The 27,335-nt window shown below is 38.7% G+C and overlaps 1 protein-coding gene across 7 annotated transcripts; it reads left to right on the top strand.

Annotated features, from left to right (window-relative positions):
• The first annotated feature begins 1,024 nt into the window (after positions 1–1,024).
• On the top strand, positions 1,025–27,335 carry TANGO2 (transport and golgi organization 2 homolog). Of its 7 annotated transcripts, XM_062504055.1 has the most exons (10): positions 1,025–1,078; positions 6,303–6,424; positions 10,471–10,559; positions 10,760–10,879; positions 11,871–11,985; positions 17,746–17,816; positions 19,159–19,312; positions 21,016–21,120; positions 22,008–22,111; positions 22,890–23,004. In XM_062504055.1, the coding sequence occupies exons 2-9, from the start codon at positions 6,369–6,371 to the stop codon at positions 22,072–22,074; spliced, it is 777 nt and encodes a 258-aa protein (XP_062360039.1). In that variant the 5' UTR covers positions 1,025–1,078; positions 6,303–6,368; the 3' UTR covers positions 22,075–22,111; positions 22,890–23,004. The 7 variants fall into 7 exon arrangements, with proteins under 7 accessions (XP_062360039.1, XP_062360037.1, XP_062360040.1 ...); XM_062504053.1 differs by lacking the exon at positions 22,008–22,111 and having other exon boundaries at positions 22,890–25,847; XM_062504054.1 differs by lacking the exons at positions 1,025–1,078; positions 22,008–22,111 and adding an exon at positions 1,414–1,436 and having other exon boundaries at positions 22,890–25,847.

The raw sequence follows: 27,335 nt of genomic DNA, 5'->3' as shown, positions 1-27,335 counted from the left end.
GTCAGTTGTGTTTTCCTCAATCCTCAGGAAAGCTGTCCTGGCTGGAATTTATCCCAGTGCAAGCTCAGGGCTCAGTGACTTTGGGGCCTTCCTAGAAGCAGAGTCTCTGCTGAAGATGGTCAGGGGAGCAGCATCCCACACGGGAGCCTTGTTCTGAGGGGTCAGGAGCTACATCCAAGCCTAAGATTGTCAACAGCCTGGGTGTATCTGTCCTAAGAAGAGTACTGTGAAACTCAGATCAGGCATGTAATTTTATTATTTCACATCTTCATAGAATCGCAGAATCAGCAAGGCGAGGTCTTTCAGATCATGAAGTACAACCTCATTACCACTGCAACCTCTACAAACCACTAAACTGCATTACCAGATCTTAAACACCTCCAAGGATGGCGGCTCTGTCACCTCCCTGGGCAATCTGTTCCAATTCCTGACTACCCTAACAGTGAAAAAAAAATAAATAAAAAAAAATTCTACTACCCGAGTTTCTGGTCTCAGCTTGAAACCAGATACGCTAGCACAGGCTGAGGCAGCCCGGAATTAGCTCAGGCACTTTGAGATGACTCCCGATGCACTTGGGAATGCCGGGCGGTGTCGCACGGGCCCGGGGGGTGCAGGGCCGGCAGGGCCCGGGGCACGGGGACACGGGGAAGGTGTCGGTGCCGGCAGGGCCCGGGACACGGGGACACGGGGAAGGTGTCGGTGCCGCCGGGTCACGGGGACACGGGGAAGGTGTCGGTGCCGGTAGGGCCCGGGACACGGGGACACGGGGAAGGTGTCGGTGCCGCCGGGGCACGGGGACACGGGGAAGGTGTCGGTGCCGGTAGGGCCCGGGACACGGGGACACGGGGAAGGTGTCGGTGCCGCCGGGACACGGGGACACGGGGAAGGTGTCGGTGCCGGTAGGGCCCGGGACACGGGGACACGGGGAAGGTGTCGGTGCCGCCGGGACACGGGGAAGGTGTCGGTGCCGGCAGAGCGGGCGGGAGGAAAGCCGGGCCCGGCCCCCGGAGGGGCGGTGCTGGCCGGCCCGGCCGCCCTCCGGAAGCGGCGCGGGGGACGCGCGGTGCGGCGGCCGTGGGTGAGTGAGGGAGGCCCGGGAGGGAGTGAGGGGCTGGGGTCACTGTCCCTGCGGGGCGGGTTCGGACACAGCCCGGGGCCGCCTCAGCTGCCACCAGCAGCCGGGAGCTGACGGGCTCCTGGTTTGGGGGGCTGTGTGTGCCGTTCCTGGCCACCGCTACAGCCCTGGCCCGCCGCGCCAAGGAAGGTGCTGCTTCCGAGCGCCATTTGCTTAAGGTTTTTATCCTAAATTTATCCAGCAGCACCTCTGGGGATATTTTCGGGTGGCAATTCACACTTGTTTTCCTTCGTTATGCGGTGGCATTTCATTCCTCCGTGGGTGGTGGCTGGTTGGTACTTGCGTCACTGCAGGAGTAATTGTAAGTGTCCAAGAGTAATAAAGTAGATTTTAAATTAAGTTGTAATATGTGGTGACCCTTTGAGGTCAAGAAATAGTCACAGGTAGTCAGTGAAAACCACTAATGTCTTTTGGTGGTTCCTCCCTGAAGAAAACGTAAGAATTGTACGAGCTAAAACCACAGCTGTTACCTAAGGAACAAGCCCTGCAAAAGGCACTGGGTCTGCAGATCTGTGGCTGAAGAGAAACTCGTGCTCTTGAGAAACTGGGGCGAAGGCTGTTTTGCTCCATGATCGTAAATGGTTCAAAAACGTGGTGAAAGGTTATTTTTACTGGCGTTTGTTCTTCATGGGAGCTATACAGTGGACCTATCTAGTAAAACGCCAGAGAGGGAAATTAAGCAGCTGAAAGTAAAATTAGCTCATTAAACTCAGGAGTGCCATTCACCTTACATGTCATTTTCTGTGTTTCATAAGTGTTGTACTTTTGCATTGCTGTCTCTTGCAGGGAAGACTGACTCTTCACCTTGGTAGGGTTACAAAGCTGCAAATGCTCTTCATAGGCAGCAGCCTGGAAGTCGTCAAATTATAGACCCATCTATTCCACTTAAATATTAAGTTATTAATGTTGCTGTAGTGGCGCATGTGGTACACAAGGGAAGTGCAAAAACAAAACAATGAAATGCTTTAAAAATGCGGCTAGGAAACACTTCTCTTTGAGGGGAAAAAAGTAGATTACTTTCAAGAACTAATCAAGCATCTCTTATTTTTGATGATTTTAAAGTTTGCTATTAAAAACCTCATTTCAGTAGTGCAAGAAAATACTTCCAATTTTATGGCACTTCTATGGGCATTTGAGAACTGTAGGGCTCAGTTTCATTTGAACATACTCAAAAGAGACAGTAAAATAGTTCTGTACTCTGCTGACAATGAGTTATTGTTGTAGTACATAGAACTAGCAGATTCCAGTGAATAATGTTTTTTAGCTGTGTTTTAGACTGCACCTAAACAATAGTTTTGGATCAGTTGAGAAGCAATTGAGATCACTGTGGTAACTGACAGATGTTATTTATGATACTTCATTTGTGAATACGAAATACATAACAAATGGCTTCATTTTTCAAAGCCTGCTACTGGGAATTCTTAAGAGTAGAATGGTTTTATGCCAAATTGTGAACTGATTGCTTCTAATCAACCAAATGATGGTAGAACCCTATGAAAAGAACACACACAATCTATCATGTTTGGGTCTCTTGAAAGTCCTAAATGCTACCTTATGCTGGCATATATCCACTCAGTCTTTTAACAGATCCTTCAAATGAGCAAAACAACACACTGTGCTGTCTAACAGAGTACTGTAGCACAGAACAAGAATGTTAGTTACTTTAATGTCATTTACAGATTAGTGGTGCCATTTGGAGCAGAACGCTTAATTACAGGATGTTTGTGGTTCTTGTCAAGCTGGTTTGTATGTATTAGGCATAAGTTGGACAGCAAACTAGAAACATTACAGAAATAGGAGATTGTTGCTATAATGTCATCCTTGGTAACTGTTGTCTTATTGACTAGGAATAAGCAAACTAGAATTTATAAAAGCTCATTATTCAGAGTCTTCACTGTCTCAAATCTAGAGCAGAGGATTTCTGCCCCCTTCCTGCAGACCTTGCCACTTTGCATAGTGTATATATTTTGGCTTTTATTCTCCTCAAAAACAAAATCGGAAAGCAAGAGTTGTACCACAACACTTTGGTAGGCCTTTTCTATTTGAACTTTTTAAACTATGGCATCTCTTGCAACTCTAAGGATGGTTCTGAAGACACATTTTCTTGAGAAATGGAGCTCAAAAATCAGCTTTTGATCTAGCTTTGGACTTGCTGTAGGGTCAAGTTGCAAGTGGAAGTCAATGCTGGCCTGATTTTTTTCACCTTCTCTCCTTGGTTTGTGGGGACTCAGCTGAGTGAGGAGGAGGCTGAGTTGAGCACATCTGCTTTGCTCCAGCTTTGTGCAACGTGCTCATCCCATCCCTGTAGTTAGAGCGCCAGCTTTTATGTGAGTATGAGCTCAAGAGAATGGCACCTGCATAAAGACTTTTTGATTGAATGTTTATGTACTTACCATATCTATGACAGCCTCTCTTCAGGTTTTTTTCCTCTTAGTGTTGTGTTAATTATCATAAATTTCAGAATATCCAAATTTGGGTCTAACTTACAGTATGCTTCTATTTAAGAATTTAAGGGTAATATCCACAACAGATGTTGCAAGTGCAGTGTCAGCTTTGATTAAAGAAGGTACCAAAATACATTGCTCGCCTCCTTTGCCAGTTAAGTGTTGCTGCAATTTTAAGGGATAGCTCTGTTTTATCTGGCTTAAACACTTCTGTCTAAATTAAAAAAAAAAAAAAAAGTTACACTGTTTAAATAGGACCTATAAACATTTATGCTTGTCTCAAGGCTGGCAGGTGGAGCCTGAGATAAAAAAATGCTGGTTTGATATTTGTGGTTAATAAAAGCATAAATTTAACTTAAAGAACTGCAATAACATCAAGCAGAGTCAATGGGGTGACAAAATAGGTTCTGTCAAAGCAGTAGAACCTAATAATAATAATAATAATATTAATAATAATGACTAGGGCTTCTAGAAATGTATTGAAGTGTTCAAAATATTTGTCCTTCTAGATAATTGTGGTGAGTATTGCAAACTTATTTTGCAGCTGTTTTCTGACTGGCACTTTTTGTTTAATCTTTATGCTGGCCAGTAACTTTTCCTGAACAGCTGGACCTGTTTGATTATTTGAAGGGAACTGAATAAATCAGCTAATGGAGCCTGAAACCTGCTTATTGAAATAGTGGTCTTATGAGTGATTAATTACAAACAGTTTTTTATCAAGTAATCCATTTCATTATCTGGCAGGACACCTGATAAATAATAGCAGCCATATCTCCATAGTCAGCAAGAGTGCTCAGTGATAGTTGTCATTAAAATTGTATTTTGTATCCCTGCTTTCACCAAGTGAGCTTCTTTGCACTTTGCCAAAAAAAACAAAGTTTGAAGGATTCCCTGCCATACTCACAGTAGTGCTGTAGATGGGAACCTCTAAACTCATAGATTTGAAAGTGATCTCTTCTGAGCTGTGAGTGTGGTTTCTGAAATAGTCTGTGTGTAGAAGATCTGAGTCTTCCAGTATGATTGCAGTCTACTGAAAATTTAGCAGTAGGAGACTCAGAAGGGGCAAATCACCTTCTCAGAAGTGGTTAGATTTTCTCTATAAAGCTAGCTATGGGTCCTTTTAAAGACCTGGCTAGTAAATCAGTTATCCAAAATTCAAGACTGCGTCTTCATTTTATGGTGAATTTCTAAGGCAGTTATTTTGGGATTGACTTGATAGAGGCAAAGAAAGTCAACATTGTGATTTAATTCAGTTTTCTCAGTGCCTTACTGTGCAACCTGTTGCACACAAAATAGTTGGAATAACAGCTATTGCTGCTCCTAGCTCACAAATTATTAATCAACCCAGGAAGGAAATTCCTTTTGTCAGCAAACAGAGTTTAAAATACTTTGATGTATATTTATTTGTATACAGACAGACACATGCTCCTGTGCACTAATTTTCTTGTCAAGCATGTGAGGAGTGTTGCACCTCTTTTTGAGTTATTTCATGTCCTGCAGCAGAAGAGGCTCTTTGCAGGATATTGGATTGGAAGACTGAACTTGTGCTGTGACAACAGCAGCAGCTTGGTTGTAGTGCTGAACTGTGACTTAACAGGAGCCAGCAGCTACAGGCAAGCTATTATTTTTTTTTAAAGACCTGTATAAATGCTGCACTTGCAGCTCTGTTTGTAGTAATGTAAATGTATTCAAGATGATCCATTTTATTCCATCTCTTATGACAAATTATGTAGAAAGTGTCTTCCTTGCTCTTTAATTTCTACATATCTTGAAAGTACAGTCAAGAATCCTGCTTATTTTATGTATGAGTTTTTTCAGTCTTTGGGTTGCTCAGATGTCCTTAAGAGTTTGTGGTATTGAATTCTGCCTCCTCCTACCCTTGACTTGCCTTGAAAGTCTTTGCATGGTAAAAGCTCTCAATAGTAGTAAAAAATGGTTGTGTGTCATTGGGTGGTGGCATTCCAATAATTGTTTGAGCAGCCACAAAAAGTAAAGATCAAACTGCAGTTTTACTACCAGAAAAATTTTAATTGGACAACACAAAATATTTGAAAGCTGTTTTGTTGGTTTGAAATGGGAAGCTCATTTGTCATTGCATCTGCATGGCCAGAATTTTAAATACAGCACAAGTGGTGAAAACTCCTAAAAATGTAAACTCTGGACACGAAATATCCAGTGTATTTCTGTTTGTACCTGACTTCTTATCTAATGCTAAACAGTAATAATTTTTCCTGCTCCTTGATAGTAAGTTGGCCTAAATTATACTTTATTTGCTGGTCTGTGAATATCTTTAATGAGGCTTTTTCTGGCTTCAGCAACAGTTTGAGTCTTATTTTCTTTTTTCTCCTTTATTCTAACAGAAGCATTTTGCGTTACTTAAGAGAGGGGAAAAAAGTAAGCTGCTTTATTGGTAATGAGCAGAAAATTGCATAACAGTCTTTTTTAATGTATTGCTAGAACTTAAGACTTTGTCAGTATTTTCCTGATGCAGGTTTTTTCCTTAAAAATGTGAACTAGCCAGACATAACTTTGAAAGAACTACCAAAATAATTTGGTTAGTAAACCAGTCTTTAGAATTATTCTATTTTGAAAGTTGTATTTTATTTATGTATTTGTATTGTGAGCTGTTAGTCAGTACATGGCAATCTTTAAGCTTTAGCACAGCAGCAAGTTTCTCTTTTTATAATTTGCAGTGTAATGGATAATCTTTATTTACACTTCAGGCTATTCCAGAATGACCTTGCATTGAGCCTTGGTGGAAGAAACGAGATTTAAGCATCAATTTTTCAATGTGCATCCTTCTATTCAAATTCGACCCACGACCAGCTTCAAAAAATGCATACAGGTAAGATGGTCGTAGTTAAAACAGACTTGCTTCTGTAATATTTTACTCAATTGCTTTTTATAGCCACTGTGTGAATTACAAACTCAAATCAGTACTGTGTGTTCAGTTGTGCTTTCGTAGTGTTTTACTTGATGGTTTTCCCCATTGAAGGAGTTTCTGTAACCTTTTTAGAACCCTTTGGTTTTAGACTATATCAGAAGTCTTGGGCTTTGTAATCATGGACCTTTTGCTGGTGATCTGTCATGTGCTGTGTAAGTCCTTTAAATATTGTACTCCAGTGTCTGGAAGTCCTGCCTTCTACTTTATTATTTAAACTGAGGGGAATCCTTAGTTTGGGCATCACAGTTGTAGCTGTCCCCTGCTTCCAGTGTGGTAGGTACATTTAGGGCTTCCACTTTGCAACCAAGGAAATTGTAATAAGTGTCTTAGCCTTTCCCCTCCCCAAAATCTTTCAATTACAACTGTAGGCAAGAAACTAAGTCATGTATGAAATGTTTAGTCAAAAACTGAATAAAAAATAGGCTTTTACACTTCTAGGTTAGTTCATAAGAATTTCTCAATGTCATACAGTGAGTTTCCAAACTATTAAACATCCTGTAATCATTTTCTCTTTCATTGTAGCCTGTCATTTTTTAATTTCATATCTAACATCAGTATCTTTGTGTACACTGAGTATGTAATAAAGAGACAGCAATTCAGGCCCTAAGCAGACTATGAAGGTTTATTGCTTTCTGTATTTATACATACTGTATAGGTTCCATATTACTTTGCAGGGGACAAGTATTGGTGTTCATTCAAAAACCATCAGAGTCAGTCTGCTCAGTAAATCGTTGTGCCTTTCACTGACTTGTTTTCCTGTCCTCTTGTATTAAGAAGCAGATGCCATTCTATAGAAAGAAAGGAAACAAGAACTGAAACCTCAATTGTCCACAGAGTGCATTCCTTTCTGCATCTGGAGACTGCCTAAAAAGGGATTTTGTTTATGATGTGACTGCTGAATTAATATGTCCATTTATTTGATCTGACTTTCTTTGTGTTGGTAGTTACCAAAAGACAGATTCATCAATTTGATGCCTCTTGGGAAAATCCTTTGGATGTAAATTGCAGTTGCTTGCCAAGTGAACTTTCTGCCATAATCAATATTTAAAAGTAGAACTTAGAGTAGTTCGCTTGCTATAAAGAATTGCATCAGGATCTGAATTATTAATTTGTATCAGAAAGCAACTTGCTGTCAGTATCAGAATAGGACAACTCTTTTGAGATGTTTGGCCCAAATTCAAGAGCATTTAATTGTGTTTAACTTTTTCTGTATCTTTTGTTAAGCAGTGCCTTGTTCTATACCTGAGATAAATCACTCTGAGCTACCTGTTCAGGTGATAAATGCCAGGCCACAGTGTTCTTGGTGTCAGATTTTAACATCAGTTACATAACTTTACTACTTTTTTTTTTTTCCTTAACAGACCATAACTAAATCTTTTTGCTTTTCTTTATTCAGGAGAATGTTGAAATTCTTTCTTTTTTAATAGTTGCCATGTTTTTTTCACCTTTGTCTTGGGTTTCTGAAGGACTGAGTCTCAGATCTGAGTATCAGCTGGGAGTGGTGCCCAGCCCTCCTAATTCCAAGCAGTATTATGGCTGTTGGACCAAGTAAGACATCTCTCTACAAGTCCTTGCTAAGGGTAATTTTTCTTCACAATTCAAGCATCACTGTGCTGTAGCTGGGTTTATTTCTTTATGAGGTCTTGGAACAGTATCCCAACTGAAAGGGGATTCCTGTACCTGCAGACACTAATTTCTCTGCCCATCATGAAACAGGCAATTAAACTTTTCTTACTGTTCTCTGTTTTGCATCTCTGACTGAAAGAAGGTGTCAGTAATAGGCAGTGAAAGTTGAAAAGACAAACAGCTTGTCATTGACAGAGTTTACTGGCTAGAAGAAAATGGCCGAGCTAAAACATGTCCTCTGTAACACTTGGGAGAATTTTCCATCCAGGTATACTCTGGCTTCTAGACCAATATATTGGTCGATATTCTTGAGCACCTCATTAAGCAAAGAGCTCACTCTTGTGACACACTAACAAATCTATCTGCCTGTACCTTTGCAACTTGTTCTGTCTTCTCTCTCAAGACCTGTTTGTGGTAAAGTTTAGTGTGGTGTAACAAGCACTTTACTGTAGTCCATTATTATTGTCAGAGGCAATATGCTGCCTTTACATCTTTCTGAATAGTACTGTGTGCATCTTACAAATAAATAAATGTTTCAAGCTTCAAAGCTATAATCACAGGCTCTTTTCTGGAGCTGAATTGCATTGTAGGAAATTGGTTTAATGGAATGATTTCTCATGTTTTCATTTCTCTTGGTATTAAAGTAAATCTTAATACGTAAATCCTAATACAGTTGAATTATTTCAGCTATAAAAATAGCTGAATAGGCTTTTTGCAATTTATTAGAAGATGAGGGTCACTTAATACTGCTCCTTTTCACTATAATTATGTTTCATAAAAGACAAAATAAAGGTGTTTTTATTATTATGCTCTTGTATACTAGCCTTGTGCTAAATTTAGGGGTCTGCATTAAACTTGAGATGGGGAATATTGAATCACACAAGAAAGACTTCACTTTCTTTTAGTATTTAGATACTATAAACAAACCATAGTTTCATGTCAAGAATTATTGAAGGCACAGTATAATTGAAGCTCAGGAGATGAGAAGAGCACTTCAGGCAAATTATTTTTAACAGTGGAGATACTCATTTAAATAAGAATCTGTGAAAGGAGGCTGCATCCTGTTAATGGAGTATGTTGAAGTAAAATGACAGAAATTTGGTAAACCATCAGAAAGTCTACAGCTCAAAGACTAGAAACAGCTTGAAGAGGAGAAATTATCTAAGTTTGAAAGGAACAGTATTATATTTGCATTGGAAAGATAAAAATATACATACAGTTTGCTTTTCAACAGATGTTACCTTTGTTGGGCAAAATATTAAGCACTTACCTTACAGAAAGGATGCCGTTGAAGTGTCAGGTTTTTCTAGTTTCTCTGTCATTGATAATGATTCTTTTTCTGTAGTATTTCCAATGTGCAGCTTGTACCTCAGAGTCTTCTTTTAAAACACTGTATTAGGGAAGAGATGAATTTGCAGGAAAGTTCAGAAACCTGCAGAAAAGTACATCTGACTGCCAAACAAAGTAATGAGATGTCATTAGAATTGATTCTTGTGTGTTGTGGCTAAAAATTAGAATTAAAATTGTATGGTCTGTCTTCAGTTTCCAGTAGCAAACTTGTCTTCTGCTGTGCATCTGTAATTGAGATGCAGCTGGTAGGAGAAACTGACAGTGAAGAAGACACTGAGGTTATGGAAAACTGGTTAAGAAAATCTGCAGGTTTTTGAAACATGGCATTTCATTAAAATTAAATTAAGCAACATAGCTGGAGAGGAGGGGGAGTGTTCACTGTCTCTCAGCGGAAATAAAGGCAAGTCATGTTGTGGGTACTGATCAGCAGAACTTTGGGAGCTGCTCTGGAGCTGTGCAGGTCTGTCTGCAGTCACCTGCTGCTCTGAGCCTCCACACAGGGCTTCCCTGGGGTCACAGTTGTCTTTTACCTTTACTTGGATCAGCCTAATCCATTGCCTGCTCCTCAGGTGAAGATGTTCTACCAATGAAAAACACTTCTAAAAAAAAAATTTCAAATTAATAATTTTCTTTAATTAAGCTGTGACTTTGCACTGGGGAATCTTAAGGTTGCTTATGTGATCTCATGTGGTCACTGTCTTCTCTTGTAAGTATTATATTTTGAAAACACCAGTTGCCTCATTCACTCAACAAGATGGACTTGCTGAGTGTCTCATGAGAGTGAGAGAGAAAGCTGCTGTCAGATGTCGGTCAAACTTTACACTGAGTGATAAAGGTGAGATGGGAGATAAAGGGTGGTTTCATGCTTGAAATGAGTTAATGCTCTGGAAAAAATTGGATTCTGCTCCTGCCTGTACTGTGAAGTTCCAGTTTGTAAGTAATAGTGTCTTTTTTCCTCTTGTGTTCTACAGGCTTATTCTAGCAGCTAATAGGGATGAATTTTACCACAGACCATCCAAATCAGCTGAATTTTGGGACAGCAGCAATGAGATCCTTAGTGGTATGTATGTCTTGCTGTTTTGAGTGTTTTTACTATAATTTATAAGGGAATCATGGCCTGGATTTTTTTATTGTTAGGGTGGTGGTGTTGCCTTCTAATAAGAATTTTCTTCTTCTTTACACATCTAAGGAAAACATGTTTTAAGTTTGAAACTTTAATTTTAATGTATTTAATAACCTAATTTTTACTTACTCCATTAGGTCTGGATATGGAGGAGGGAAAAGAAGGTGGGACATGGCTGGGAATCAGTAAGAAAGGCAAGATGGCAGCCCTGACAAACTATATGCAGCCAAATATTAATAAAAACGCAAAAGGAAGAGGTATGAAAGAGTTGAAATAAAAAACAAAAAGGAAGTGGACAAGCAAGCCCTGATGTTCCAGTAAAGTAGTGATTACAATATTAATTTTCTTAACACAACTTTATGAACAAATAGAATGTTTATGTGGTGTAAACAAATTTTTTGAACTTGTGAGTTTGGATACATTTATGAGGAACATGACTTGGATAATGATTTTTTGATTGAACAGGCATAAGTAAAACAAGATGTAGTGCCTAGAGCCTGAAGTCTCATTCATACAAGAAACACAGCAGCACCATCTCCTCTGGAAAGTAATTTTAATTAACAGGCAGAACAACTAGCCAAGCATTGAGCTAGTTTTAGATTACAGTTGACTTTTTTTGAGTGTATATTCATATTCAGACACCTGTGTCGGGGAATGCAACTTGGACTATGCTGGGGGAAGCGTAAAAGCTTCTTCCCCACTGATAAATTAGAGGAGCAGAAATAATCGGGAAAACCCTCTTTCAAAGAGAATGCTCAAAACAGCATATCTGTGGGTTTTTTTAAGTAAAAATAGGTCTGTTTGTAACTGTCATATGGTACTGAATTTGGAATATATTACAATGACAAAACGTGTTATACAGAGAAACAGATGAACCGTGTCATTTGTATTTCATTTTAGCGTCGTATATCAGGGAAATGAAGCAAGACAAGAAAGAATTTGTAAAGTGGGAGGAGAGGAAAGGTACATCCAATCCAGAATAGTTAGTAAATGTGAATTCTGTAGTATTTTTGACCTAGAGCTTTTGGCTGAGTTCTTCAGAGTAAAAGTCAAGATCTTGATGTGAGCATGGTGCAATGATGTAAGTCTTTAAAAGGTTGGTTTAATATTTGGGTTGATTTTGTGGTTTGCGATTTTCTTCCACTGTTACAGCCTGTTGGCAACAGGAATCTTTATCTTTCTGTTTATTTTACTGTCAGAATAGTGAGCACACACATACAAGTTGCTCTATGTATTTCTCTTTCTTAGGTGCTCTTGTAACAAACTTCTTGACTGCAGATCTGGACAGCTATTCTTACTTGAAGAAAGTTTCAGAAGAGGGACATCTCTACAATGGATTTAATTTATTAGCAGCTGACTTGAAGTAAGTCCATGAAACATTACAGTTGAAATGTCAGAGAGAGAAAGATAATAACAGTGCTGTAGATACAAGTCATAGCTCTGAAGTGTAACAATACAAAAGCCTGTCACAAACTAAAGTTAGAGCTCATGTTTCTGCTAATTGGCATGCAAGGCCCTAATTTTATTGTAGTCTTCCTTTCCTTCGTTACTGTTTATCTTCCAAACACTGGAGGACTATCTTGCTTTCTAACCATTCCTTCCCACAAAACTTCTTGCAGCTCCCTGATAGGCTGTAGCCAGTCTTTACCCTGGAAGCTCTGGGGTTTGTATTTTGAGGAAACAAAACCTTGGCTCATAGTTTCTCAGACACCTTATTTCTCTGAGAGTTGACATGCTGCAACAGGATTAGAACAGCTGAAAGCTTTCTAGCAAGCTATTATTCCTGTCAGAATGTCTGTGTCATTAATCTTTCCTGAAAGATTAAAAATCACCACAAGACAAATAAACAACCTAAAGTTTCTGTAGCTGAGCAAAGATGTTGGATACTTGATTATAATCAGTGTGATTGGCACAATCCTTTCCACTGCTTGTGCCTGTGTCTGTGCACTGGTACTTCTGCTGATTTTCCTTTGCATTCTGCCTGATGGAGAAGAATGGAAATCCAGGGCTAAGGCATCTCCAGGCCCTGTGTCAGTTCCCAGTTGGATGCACACTGCATGACTGGGAGCACATCTAAACTGCCAGGAGCACACTGCTGCTTTGGCATGCTTGGTGCAGATGCATTAATCTTATTAGACAACCTGGTGGTGCAGGGCCTTTTCCCTCCCAGCCTTTCTACAACCTTCTGGGAATGCACTTAAAGCAGAAGGCCAGAGTGTTTTCTCTTTTCAGTGGAAATTATTTCTATCACCTTTTCACTAACTGGCTTTGTGTTTACATTTTTCACTTTCTGTATTAGACCACCTTCAGCTTGTGGCTCAGACTCACCAGTCAGTTCTGTGAAGATACCACGAGTGTGCCTGCTTAGAAATAAACATACAGGTTACATTTCCAGAAATTCAACCCAGAAGATGGCCAGGCAGTTGGAGGGTTTGATGCTTTTTGGTCTTTTTACTCTCTACTGTATGAAGTTCATCATCTCACCAGAGATTTTCATAGCTTAGTGTGACTCTTTTTTTTAACATGCATAGGTTTTGACACTTTTATTGTAATAATCTATTTACTCTGTATCATCTCTTTATGTCAATTTAAACACTATTGATTGCTTGTTTTAAGAAAATTACTTACTACTTTTATTTTTCTGATTTTTCAGTTTATCATCTTGAGTGTACCTGCTGAGTATGAGAGTCATGAATATTTATTCAGTTATGCTAAACATACTTTTATGTTGATTTATAACATGTGGCAAACAGTGTCTGTCTGTTTGGAATCTTGTGCAGCTGCAAAATTGGCTTCCAGGAAGGCAGTGTTGCCACTCCTCTCATTTTGACTGTCTGTAAGTCTGATTGGAAAGGAACAAGGTTGTCAGAGGCTGGACTGGTCTCTTAAGTAAATACCTGCTCCATATTCAAAAGGGTTTTCATTCTTTCTCCATTTGTGATAATACCCGAAGGTAGTGAGCTGCTTTTGATGGTGATCAGGACATTATTTCTGTTCTGGGGAAACCCTGTGTTTGTCTAAAAATCTACTGCTACACCTACTTAGGCTTTCATGGGTACCTCAGCTTGTGTCAGGGCTGTTGTGGCAGCATCTCACTTGTGTTCCTTACTGCCAAATGTGTAATACACACTGTCCCTGAAGGACAAATTGGCAGCTTCTTGTCTCCCACTCAGCAAGCGTAGAGTCTCTGACAGGCTGTCAGTTAGAGCCCATATAGTTTATGTGCAATGAGATCCCTGTGCAACAGGAGTGAATCACTCTCCATGATGAATAGACAAATTATCCCTTACAAACAAGTCAGCTGGAGGGGATTGCAGAAAAATGCCTTTTGGGTGAGCTTTTCTGCTCTCCCCTGTCACAGCCAGTTTTCAATCCCTGCAGGGAAGATGTAGTAACCTATACCATCATCTGCAGGCTCTCATTCAGCATGGTTACCGTGACCTGGCTGGGTGGGAAGGATTTGATTGCTCTCCAGAGACTGGATTTAGGTGCCTTTTCAAAGTAAGATAGGGTCAGAGTGCTGGTGTGAGAAGAACATGGATGGTCAAGTCCCTGGGATTGCTCCATAAACTCATTTCTTTTTCTTCTCATGCACTGTCCTAATTCAGTATAATCTTTTGCAGAATACACCTGTCTTGCTTCTTGTGGCTCCCTCATGAAAATGAGGTATTTCCCCATAGATCTTTAGTCATTTCCAGTGGATGGATGGACATTCCAATGTCAAAAGAATGAAAAATGCTTCTGAAAAGCTTTTTTATCTCTTTCCTCTGGTGTCAGCTTGGCCCAAACTATTAGGACAGCACCGAAGAACTGTTTAGACACTGACAACAAAATCAGAGTAGTGTTTTAAGGCAGGCTTTGTATGCTGTGAGTATTCAGCAGAATTCTTTCACCATTTTAGTTGACAGTAGGTGGTACATGTTTAGACTTTATAGTTGATGGTTTGGTATTTGCTTATTTTTAGTTTAGAAAGAATTACCTGATTACCTCATGAACATTGAAGAAAAGAAAATGAATCTGTGAACAATACTACTTATTGGAAACTACTGTACAGCATTTCACTGTTGTATAGAATTTCAGTGTTGCTGCCAGCTTCATCTTTTGTCCTTGCACAAAAAATACATGCACAGATTATTCATAAAAGAATCCAGTGTCCTTGTCTGTAGCAGAACAGAGCTGTGCCCAGGGGAGTGATCACTTGGTGATAACCACACTCTGTGCAGCTTTACTGCCTCACTGCTTCTTCCGTTTTTCTTTGTTTCTGAGTTTTTGTTGGACATGACTTGGAGCCATCTTGAAGCAGGGCAGGAGTGCAGAAGGACATTGATTATGTTTCATCAGCATTAAGAAGTGATTATGGAAAACTCTATATGGCTTTCATGCTGCTATGAAGCTTCTGTTATTACTGAGATTTGTGCTGCCTAGAATATTTCCTAGAACATTTATTATTGCTTACATTTTTTTGACAAAATGATGTAGCTCAGAGCATAATTTTAGCTTCTTTCTGCTGTCAGCTATGGCTGGGATTTAAAAATTTCTATTGGGTCCGATTGTCATCACTTAAATGACACCTTATTATTTCTACAGTGAAATTGGTATCTATACTTTTAGGGCTGGGAGAGAAGAGAATTTTGAGTATGGGCCAGGGTTATTGCTGTGATCAAGCTTACAGAGATTTTTTTCATCTTGGCTTCTGCTTTGATGTTCAGTACTGAGTACCTGTAAACAGTAGGAAGGGAATAGGCAGAGCCAAATGATAAAGAGTAGCTGACTGGCACAGTGAACTAAATTTTGAAAGTATCCCCATTTCAGAAGTTTCTTGGGAGGCTTTATTCTTCCTTTGACAGAAGGCAGTGGCAGTGCTGAAGTGGAGGTAAGTGAAAACACTTACCTGGGGGAGTGTACACACCATAAAATACAGATGTCCTGAATTAGTGACCCTGCAGTTTGTATGTGTTCCCTGTCTTCTTGATAAACTCTTGGGGATCTTGCTACTGAATTTGTCAGTGACAGAAATCTTGGAAGAGATGCTAGAGGATTATAATCTTTCACACAAAAAGCAATTTACAGGAATTCAGCAGTGCCATCTTACTTACCATGCAGTCTCATCTATGAGAGGCCTTGTATTACAGCTGTGTTCCAGGGCTTCCTTGTGCCATTTGTTCACCTTTCTATCTAACACTGTCTTGTGAGACTTAAGGTTATAACAATTGCTCTGATCTTTTCACGGACCTTCTACAGTAGGTATTGGAAAAGAGAGTAGTTAATGCACCACTACAATAGTTTGTAATTTCTGATGTCTTAACTAAAAAAAAACCCAAGGTGGGCTGTTGTCTGTGGAGAGTTCAGGTGGTCAGTAAGTCTTGACATCAGCATAAATAAATTTGAACAAGGATCTTAAAGATGAGAAGAAAAATATAAGGAAAATAAATGTCTTTTAAGCCACTAGAGGAAAGTTCATAAAAACTGCACATTTCTTTTAATAGTCAATAAATTGTGAATTGAGCAACTGAGGTCTTCTTATGCGATATCTAGCAATAAATACACAATATGCTTGATATGATTGCTGTTTTCTGCCTATGCTGAAAAACCTGATCATCTTTCTGTGTGGTATCAGAAAGCTCTTGTATGTTTGGGAGGAGGAAGAGCAGTGTACAGAGAAAGGCACTTCTATTTTTGCTTTATGTGGGCTTTTCTTGTAGTCCTCTTCTTGACTCCTCTGACTTCTGTAATTAATAAATTAATATTTCCTTCTTCATTCGGCTGTCTTGCAAAGGACACTGTAGAATGTCTTTCATAATGGCTTTTCAAGAAGAATATAAACAGCTAAATCAAGACTGCTTTGCTTGTTATTAAGGTTTGAGTAGCAGATGCTAAGTTATGCAGAGCAATTTAAGTTCCAGTACATCATTAATGAGATTGCATTCTATATACTCTGATTTGCATCAGCACAGAGATACTCCTTTTTATCTTAGGAAAAAAATGAGGAGTTGGAAATGGCTTCTTTCCTGTATTATGTTTAATGCTACTCAATCCAAATTCAATTTTAACTGCAGGTTTTGTGTTTGGGTTTTTTTTTTTTCCTTTGTTTGTTTGTGGAGTTTTTTTGGTTGGGTTTTCTTTTTCAGTTTGGAAACTGCTGTCTAAGGAGCTGGAGTTTGGGAGACAAATTTAAAGCTGAACTATGGTCAGAATGTGTCTGTTGGTAACTGTGACCAAATAAATCACTGTATTCTGGCAAATTAAAAAAAAAAAAGCCATCTTTCCTCAACAAAGCCATTCCATGTCAGCTGATTATGGGATGTTGAGAGTGAGCTATCTAATGGCAATCCATTTCCCATAGGACACACAAGGTTTATTGATTACTTTCTTTTTTTTTTCCCCCTTATCAGTTGATTTGGTATTTGTGTTGTCAGTATCAGTGTGACTGTTTTAAGTCCTTGCTGTTTGGATATGATGATACCATCTCTGTCAAATAAGAGTTGTTTGCAGTGTTGGAAGCTGTCTCTGAACCTTGTGCAATACCCTCCCTGCACTCTGTGCACAGGAAAGAATGAGTGCTGCAGTGAATGTCTACAGTTAGACAGATTCAGTGACTACAGTGATCTGAAAATACCCAAGAAATGCACAAAGGACCCAGCTATCCCTTGCAGCATTGCTGGAAGTGGGCCTAAAATTCACTGCTGCCATCTAAAGTGGCCCACAGCAGTGGCTTAGAATGCAGGAAGGATTCAAAAGAGGTGGTGAGGAAAAGGGTACTTGCTGTGATGGACATTTCCTTTGTTTTCAGATGCTCCCTTCTCCCAAGCAACTAAATCTCCAGTGAATCAAAACCATACAGGTTTTTGTCATTAAGCCTGGCTACTTCCATGCAGAAGTTATGGGGTTTTACTGAATTTTATTGCTGTTATGTTTAAAAATGATAATGGTACTTCTTGATATTGGTGCAGCTAATACAGTGTTTTGAGAGGAGGAAGGTAATAAAACTCATCAATGTCTGGTATCATAGGAGTAACAGTGGGAGAGGCATCTTACTGTGCTCAAAGATTGCATGAAATTAAAGCATAATCAAATATAGAAGTTGATGGCTTTTCAAGGAGAAATTTGTATTTATATTTCTCAGTGCCACCAAAGGAGATGTAATTTGCTACTATGGAAACAAAGGAGAACCAGAACCTGTTTTCCTAAATGCTGGTAGGTTTTCTTCAGAAAAGTCTGAATATTACTTTTTCTTATGTAGCTGTGTATTGTTCTAGTAATTTAGCTACTTAAGCATTGTCTTCATCAACTTTTTCTTTACATTCTTTTAAAGAAAATATTGCTAAATGTCCTTGATGTCATATAAGTTTTTGTTAATGACTTTCTGTAAAGAATCAATAGTTCATTAAAAGTTCTTATCCATGTCAGTGTATCCACCTGCAGTGCAGTTAGTGGAATACTGCTTAGGTAACTATGGCAGAAGGACAGCAGTCTGTCTTGAGAAATGGAATTTTCAAAGGATGTGACCCTAACTCCCTTTATCCAGCAGTTTGAAGGTCACAGTATGACTATGCTCCCCCAGGAACTGAGTTGGCTTTAAAAAAATAATATTCTGTCTCATTGGGTGGATTGATTTGAAAATATATTAAATCTAGTTCTTTGCTAGCTTACTGCAGAGAACAGTTCTCCAGAAGTCATAATCAGAAAGGCAGTTTAAATGGAACTAGGACACATGGAAGGCTCTGAGCAGTGTAGCTGGTTGGTAACAGTTGATGGCAGAGCCTTACTTGGCCATCTTAGGTTAATGGTCAGAATGTGACTGCCCAGTAGGCAAATTGTTACTGTAGCAATTACAGCATAAATTCTTGGAAACAACTGTTAGATTTTTGTACAGCTACAAACATAAACCAGGTTTTAATAGAGACATTTTTTAAGATCTGGCCATGTTGTAGTAAGAAACCGAGTCACAAGTTCTAGGTATCTGCCGACTGTACCAAAAAATTATTCTGGTCCCTGTGCTTAGACAGCAGACTCCTGTGTATGTGGTTGCCTTTAGGAGGAGAGGATGTTTGGTAATCTCTCATCTGTATTGTGGTGAGGGAGTGCCTCTAAAGAGAAGGGTCCTTCTTGTCATCCAGTGTTGCTTTGCAGTGGTTTTCAAGAGTAAAATCAGAGGCAATGATGACTTATGATTATTATCCCTACACTGGACAAGACTAGACTGCAGAAACTATAAAATTCTGTTGTTCTTCATGGTTTGGCAAACCAGAAATTTAAACTAACTGCTGTAGATATGAATTAGAGTACAACTAAAATCAAGTACTGAGTATTAGCACAGGGGAATGCTTAAGCACAGCGCAGCCTAAGATGGGAGCCTGCTGTATTCTCGTGTTCAGTAATGGGGTTTGTGTGTTTATGGCACACCTGCAAGTAAAGATTAGCTGGGGAGTCACTTAGATTTTATTAATTTTTTTAAAATCTGTCATGACAACTGAAATCACCAGAATGTGGTTTCCAATTAAATTGGGCTTTTTTTTGTGTGTGTGTATGCATGTAGGAATATATGGACTGAGTAATTCTTTGTTGGATACACCATGGAAGAAACTTCAATATGGGAAGCAGCTTTTCACAGAAGTGGTCAAGAGAAGTGAAGAGCTTACCAAAGAAGACTTGGTGAAGGAACTTCTTACAGTGATGAATAATCAAGAGCCGTAAGAACACGATAGCTGGAATTTACTCAAGTACAATATGACCCATTTAAAAATGCATATAGAAACTGTTTGGAAAGAAGAAAGCACTTTACCTTGATATTAATTGAAAGTAGTGTTCTCACAGAGTCTGACTTTCAACAGTATTGATTTTTAAGCAGGAGACACAATTAAGGCTACTGCAGTCTTAGACCCAATCAGCTGTGCACTGGTTTCACTGTGCCCTTTTTTTTTTAAGATTTCACTTCTCTTAGTAAGGGCAGTGAGTGCGTGGCTAGGGATGTGCAAGCTGCTTGCTGTCAGCTTTTTGGAGGTTCACAGAAGTTTGGTTACTGCACTTAAAGAAAGCACTTATTTAAATAGATCATAAAATGGTTTGGATGAGAAGGGACCTTATAGATCTTCTGGTGCCAGCCTCTGTCATGGACAGGGACACTGCCCACTGGCCCAAGTTGCTCAGAGACCCATCCAGCCTGGCTTTGAACACTTCCAGGGATGGGACACCCAGAGCTTCTCTGGGTAAACTGTGCCAGGGCCTCAGCACCCTCACAGGGGGTGAGCAGGTTTGTGTTAGTATGTTTTACTGGTCAGTATTGCTGCTCAGAGTGTAGACAGAGGGTGGAGAAGCAACATTTTGAAGTACCACCAGATGCCTTCCTCAAAAGTGAAGTTGTTTCAGGCTAAGTGGGGGAAGGAGATAAAGAAGTGTTTGTCCAATTCAGCTGTAGGAATTCCATCAAGGAAGTTCCAGTCAAGGAAGTCCCCAAGGGATGAGTTTGAGATGTAAGGAAGGTTCCTCAGTCACAACTGATTGCACAGTGAACCTGAGCCTGTCAGCTGGATGTTCAGAGGGAAAGGAAGTTGATGCCACTTCAGTGTGCAGACATGGAGTAGGGCACAGGAGGTGCTGTGGTCTAAATTCATATAATTGCTCACCATCTGGTAACTTTCATGTTCACCTTGATATTTATCTGTCTGGGAAGTGATTAGAGTTGAAGCAAAGCTGTTTCTGGTATATAGATTGAATTTCCCCAACTTAACAGCAAATTTTAATGCTAGCATTCATGAATATGGCATTTTTCAGAGGTGCAAAATAGTTTTGTATAAGAACTTAGACATCTGAGCAATGAGTAGTAATTGGAGAGTCAGCTAAGATGTCTTAATAGCTTTTTTCATCTGCTGTCCCATCAAGTGATTTTTAAAAAATTTGTTAGACTTCACAGTTTTTTACTAGTAAAAAGACAAAGGTGTAAGATACAATATAGCCAAATGATCTTCCCTTAATGTTCAGTAATTCCATTTGATCTCATCTGAAACCATCTGACTATAAAAGGGAAATATTTACTTACAGAAAGCAATATTTTAAACTAAGCCTGTAATCTTTCCAAATCACACTTCAAGATGAAATTATCTTTTCATAATAAATATGAACATTTGGATATACACTAGCTTTGAACTTTGTTAAAATATCCTGTTTCATATTACTTAGTGATCTCTTTGTGCATGCATATTACAAGAATTTAGTGGGTACAGCATTTGGATTAATCATAGAATTCCATTCTTTCCTGATGGGTTTTTGTCCTTTATGCCCTCTCCTCTGCTTCAGTCCTGCCTTTGACTGTCATCTGGAATTCCTTCCAGATCAAGAGGGATTGAATGTGTTAATATTGGAGAATTTTTTTTAACTACTTCCCTACTTTTTTCAGTCAGTTACCAGACCCTGCAATTGAAGACCAAGGGAAGGACTATATCCGTCCCATATTGAACAAGTATGCAGCTTTATGTGTTCGTTGCCCAGGTTACGGAACAAGGTAAAAAAACTAGAGCCAGAAATAGATGTGTACTGGATCAAAGCATATCTCAAATCAAAGCTGTGCTATTGTAACTTTAAGTTTTATACTGACTGCTTTAATTTTTTTTTCAGATATTAATCTGGTATAATTCAGTAATGTGTTTCCTTGGTCAGTATTTGAGTGAAGTTTGCTGCTGAAGAGCATTTGAAGCTCATACTTGGTTCATCTTTGATGGAGAGCATGGCACAGCTTTAACTTGTCCCAGACAAGATAATACAGTTCTCCTGGTTCCCCAGTATAGTAGCAGATCTGAGCACCTCTAACTTTGTTCTTAGAGATCCCATAGAACACATTACTCCTCCACAAGCAGGAATTATGTGACCTGCATTTCTAAATCAGAGTTTTCCTTAGATATGGCATCATAAAATGGATCTGCCATTTTCATACATTAAAAACCTATTGCACTTGTTCAGAAGAACCTGTATTTCCATGTCTCCCCTAACTGATGCTGCTGTTTTTACTGAGATATTCTCACTCTCTGCTCTGACTGTTCCACCAAAGCTGCAACAAGAATGGAATAATGCAATGCAAATCTTCATTTAATCTTCAATGGTACAAATTTGCTGGTGAAACCTGTTGCTGCTGGTAGGGAATTGCTACTCTAAAAGTCTGCCAGTAATTTTGTCAGATTGGTCTGTGGCATGGTCAGCCATAGTGTCCCCTCTGTAGAGGTGGGAGTTGATAAGCAGAGAGTGCTCACTGCTGCAGGCATTTTAAGTTGGTATTCTGAGAGAGACTCTTGGTATTTACAGTGGTTTCTTTAAATGTATTAAAATAACATTTTAAATATAGGTTAATGAAGACTTAACATGGTAACAAAGCACATTCCTCCCCTTGCTTAACAGATTGGAGTCCAGCCATTTCAAAGGAAACAGGGATAACTTGGTGGAAATACTGACCTTCTGCTGGTGAATTAGCACACATTTCAAGTCTCCCTACTGCTATAATTGTATGCTCACACTTACCTTTCCCTTAGCAACAAGGCTTACTGAATAGAGGTTCTTAACTGGGCCTCACTTTCTTAGGAGGAAATTAAGTGCTTTTTGTATATGAGTGAACAGCTATGAAGTGACTTGGGAAAGGCCACCAGGTCAGGATGGTGGAAAATTGCCAGTGTCAGTCATCCCTCTGTGGAAGGGTACTGCAGTGTCCACAGAGAAAAGACAGTTTAGCCAAGGCAAAGTGGAATGGATAACACAACTGGCATCTGCTTTTAATGAAAACAAATTTCCTCTTTGGAAGGTTCCCAGAGAGAGAAACCTTTCTCTGTGATAATGTATCAATGTCCTGCGATAATAATTAACAATGTTGAAATCTTAGTGGACAATTGATTTGAAAAAACGAAATGAAGAGAGTACGCTTGATAAGAATAATTCTTATGGGTACATAAAGGCTGTGAAGAAAAACTTAGTTTTATGTTACTTCTTTCTGAATAGAGCACTTTGTACTAAGTTTAAGCTGTTACCATACTCTCTGCAATGAGCAGATGTGTCAGCTGCTGCAAGTGCACCAGGGAATCAGTGCAGTGGAGTGACAGAACGGACTGAAAATGCCCATTTGAACTTGCCAGGATGATTTCTCCCTGCTTATGTGATGATGATGATGTGCTCAGGGAAAAAAAAAAAAAAAAAAAGAAAAAAAAGGTTAAAACATTTGGGAATGAGGGATGGCAGGCGGAAGGTTTTATAATGGAGCTCAGGTGTAACCTTGTGCCTGTGCTGTTGCAGGACAAACACGGTGGTGCTCATCGATTCCGAGGGACACGTTACTTTCACTGAGCGCAACATGATCAATGCTGATGTCAACCAGTGGGAAACAAGCACCTATGAGTTCAAACTGCACAGTTAACAGCTTTCCACGTGAATGGTTTGTAATAATAGCAATGAGAGAACAAGCCATTAAGCTCTAGTAAATGCCTTGTGCCAGCCTCCACAAGCTAAAAATAGCAAGGAAAGCAAAAGTTTAAATAAACTGGTAGCATACCCTATCAAGCTCACAAATGCTTTGGAGAGAAACAGATGAAGATGCTGTTTTTACATGAAGTAGCAACTTACAATCATAAATATTTCATTTAATACCACCCTGCTTTAAAGGCAAGGTCATCTTGGTCCAAGACAGTCATTGCTTTTTAGTGGGTGTGGTTTTTTTAAAGATGTTACAAGTAGACTTAAACTTGTTTTTACTTCTAAAGGTGGGAAAATATTTGCTGCTTTTATTGTTCTATGTGAAGGTTTTACCAAACTTTGCTTTACCTTCAGCATAGGCTGATAAGCTGATGCCAATGTGCATTAAATGAATGTATGTTATCCTGGTAGTATTCAGTGCTTTAGTCTCATTTAAGCTTTTCAGTGCTGTGGTGCAATGTTCTGCCTGGGGAGGGCAGAGAGGGGGGATTCTTTACATTTGTTTTTCTGTAGATAGTACAGCAATAGATCTTATTTCTAAAACTTGATCTGAGAATCAAGGTATAGAATTCAGTTCAGTCTCTGTTCACTTTTACTGAAAAGACCATGGGAGTAGACTTGCTTATCTTTGACCTGAATAAAACTAATTGTGCTGTGACATCCTGTTTCCTGATAGTCTAATTAGCAATTTTTTTTGTTACTTTCTTCCCCAGCAAGCAGGTAAGGACTAGGTACCTGTTTGCAAACAGAAGCTGAAGATAGGTTTTCATGTATCAGCTGTTTTGTACATACAAAATTTTGGATTGATTTCTTTATTGATGTAATGTGTTACAGCCTGGAGTGACTGCTCATGGATTTTTAGTAAAAATAGCTATGTGCTGTAAGGTGACACTGTTGCAGTCTTATATTGTTGAAAAAGTTGGGTGTTAAGAGGTACTTCCTACCTTCTAACACCTGTGAATTAAAAAGCTATTTAAATGCATGCATTTTTCAATTATTCAGTGCCAGTGTAGATAATGGAAGATTCTAGTTAATATCAGGATATTTGAAAACCCTAAGCTATTTTTGTTTCTATTGGTGTTTTGTTTTGACTTATTTTGAATACTGAATATTAGGTTAGTAGTGGATCACCACTATTTTTTTTTCCTTTAGGTATTCTGACTGTATTTTCACAAGCCTCTGATCTTAATTAATTGTTGCAAAGTAGACATATTTTATTATGCTCTTTGGAAGACGTGCAGCTGTGTTTCTGAACTCAAGCTGGTGTGTTTAGGCATTCTCATGTGTGTGTGTGTGTGTGTGTGTGTGTGTGTGTATGTAATGAATGCAGCAGTAAATTACTTTCCATAGAGGTGAAGTACAGTGAAAGGCCATTCCCAGATTTGTAATTGTCAGGAGATGCTAAAGCAGCATTTAGTCAAATCTCTTCTTTATATTTGCATATTTAAATAGCTTCCAGATACCAGGACTGCTTACATGACTAGTCACAGGTTGTGGATTCAGTTTGAAATAAATGACTTTTTGACCACCTTGAGTGCAAGACAGTCAACATCACGTTGGGTTGTACATGGTTTAGAACTCAAAAGCCTTCCAGACTGTCCTGAACTGCAGGAAATGGTCAGCCCTTTTAATTTTTTTTTTATGACTTCTTAAACCCTATATTTGTATAGATAAAAATGTTAACTCTTATTTTTAGATGCAAAGAAATAGCTAAAGCTGTCTTAAATTTGAGTTTGACACATGCATACCTAGAAACAAAGCCCTGCCTCAAAAGCTTGCTCTGAGTATTTGCATAGCAGACTTTTTTATATCCACTTACAAATAGTGGATATTTAAACATGACATTCTCTTTGAAGACATTATTGTAAAGGCAAGCAAAACACTTGCATGCAATATCATGCTAAAAGCATTTATAAACTTCAGTTTTTATAGCAGTCCTGTAATAATGAAAAATTGTTCTTAGTTTTTACATATAGACAAAGAGAGGTGAGTCAGAGTTTAGATGTAAATATGGATTATATCCATGTATTTTGATATGCTTTAATCAAAATTCTAAATCTGAAATTTGCTTTTTCTGATACTTAAAATAAACAGGAAAGAGCCCAAACAAACCTTGGATGTTGTTTTTTATCACATTGGAATAGCTAATAAAGTGAGGTTTTTTTAAAATCTTTGGAAGCTTGTAGGAGTTTTGTCATTGGCTTCAGTGGAAACAGGATCAGGACTGCTATGCAGATATCAGTAAGTGGTGCCTGTCCATAGAAGTGATAAATATTTGTGAAGTGCATGATCTACTCTGAAAATTAGAGTTGCAATGAATCCACTGGAAAAAGGAGACTGTACCTACCCTTAACAAGGAAAATGTTTTATTTTTATAAAAGTATTTTTAATAATAAAAGGGAATTTTAAAGGATATAAAGGCAAAAAGTATATATAGGGAACTGTTGCATGGTGTTTTACTAAGTTTGCTTATACATATCATCTCTTCAGAGTCATACATTTGCAAGAGATTTTTGTTTCCTGATTTTTTTCTATTGGAATGGTAGTGGAAGAAATTTAGACCGTGTAAAACATCAGTTATGGGGTTTTTTTTCTTAAAATTGTATCATGATTGTTGTTTACATGTGTGTTCAAAACTAGAACCAGAATAAAGACAAGCTGCTGACCAGTGTTTGATGACATTAGTAGATTGTGCATTTTTGCAAGTATGTTTTTGTTCATTTGCCTGTAACTTGGCGTGATACAATGAAGTAAAATCTTTAATGTGATATTGACAATGAAGGACTTGTTATTTGAGTTCTATTTCTGGTACTTAATTCCATTTTAAGAGTGCTGTATTTTCTTCTGTGTTTTTTTTTTTATTTTTATTTTGTGGGTGTTTCCTAATTCTCTACTATTGCATGGTTGTCTTATACAGGTAAGAAATTGGAAAATATTTGAAAGGTAGGAAAGAGCAAAGTCAGTGCTTCCTTAGGGAAAAGTGGAGCCTCACCAAATGCTACTGGAGGATGAGAATCCAGGTTCACTGTGGAAAAAGTCTGGATCCTTGGCAGACCTGAGACTCTCCTGTTACACTGACTGGAGCCTGCATTAATGTTCTGCTTTACTGGCCCCTGCAGTGGAGGTGCAATTGTCTCATCTCCCTTGTAGTAGCTTAGGAAAGCACACTTGAACAGAGCAGAGGAGGAGTTGGACCTTTGGAGGTCCTCACTATGTTCAAAGCTTAAATTGATATTTGTTGCTACAAAGGAAATACACCTAAATAATTAAGATAAAATATAGATAAGACTTGGAACACTGTTTTCATAATATCATAGGGAAATAAGTAATTTTGAAATTAATCTATGAAATACTAAGCAGTAATAAGGCAATAATTAAAGTATCTTACATTTCAGTTTTAGCCTGTAGAGCTTAATGCACTTAATTTATGGTTTAGCAAGCATCCCTATTTATATGGAATATTAGCTGCTAGGAGTTAGTTTTATTTCAGATTGATTGTAACAGGACATGGACATGGCTGATGTTCATCTGATTCATTTTCTGCAGAGAAGTCTTGTTGATAGCTTCTGAGGACCTAGGAAATAGTCTTGACTTGGTGAAGATAGAATCAGTACTGCAATCAGCTGGAGAGGCACAAACTGTGAGAATTACAAAACCCATCAGTATGACTCATGCTGGGAAATGCAGGTTGAGGTCAATAGAGTGAAGAAACGTTGAATATATTTCATATATATATATATATATATATATATATATATATAAAAAAATTATCTCTGTAGCATTGTATATCAAGAACTTAGAAGCTCAGTGAAAAAAAACCAGTATCATATTGACATGCTCAAATTTACCGTATCTCTTAAAACAGAAGACATAAGCACTGAATTTAGGATCACAGATGAGGGAGAAATAGTAAATATTACAATATTAAGCAGGATAACCAAAAAATTACTATGTCATTACTAAGTCATACACAATGTGAATGAGAAAAAAAGCACTATTTCTACTGATGCACATTAAAGTTTTTTGTCTTTGTACTAGAAATACAAATGGAGAAAAATAAATGCAGATCAGAAGATGGAGAAAGGAAGGGGAAAACAGAGAACACACAATGATGTTCTGGTTTGTGATCCTGTTCTTTTTGAGGCCTCCAAGAACTACAGTGCCTGCTAAGGCACTTGGGTGCCTTTGAACTTTTCCCTCTGGTGATGACAGGAGTGTTTTCCATCAGTAGCTCACCTGACACACAGCCAGCCTTGTTCAGTAACTTGC

This window comes from Cinclus cinclus, chromosome 17, assembly GCF_963662255.1.
Source record: "Cinclus cinclus chromosome 17, bCinCin1.1, whole genome shotgun sequence".
NCBI lineage: Eukaryota > Metazoa > Chordata > Aves > Passeriformes > Cinclidae > Cinclus > Cinclus cinclus.
Note: the sequence above shows the minus strand (reverse complement) of the source record. Positions and strands in the feature narration are given on the sequence as shown.

Bases quoted from the DNA above. Each gene is read 5' to 3' on its own strand.
- TANGO2 (XM_062504052.1), top strand. From the start codon at position 10,379: ATGCTCTGGAAAAAATTGGATTCTGCTCCTGCCTGTACTGTGAAGTTC. The intron at 10,560-10,759 runs GTATGTATGTCT...TTACTCCATTAG, and splicing joins CAGCAATGAGATCCTTAGTG to GTCTGGATATGGAGGAGGGA. The intron at 17,817-19,158 runs GTAGGTTTTCTT...GTATGCATGTAG, and splicing joins ACCTGTTTTCCTAAATGCTG to GAATATATGGACTGAGTAAT.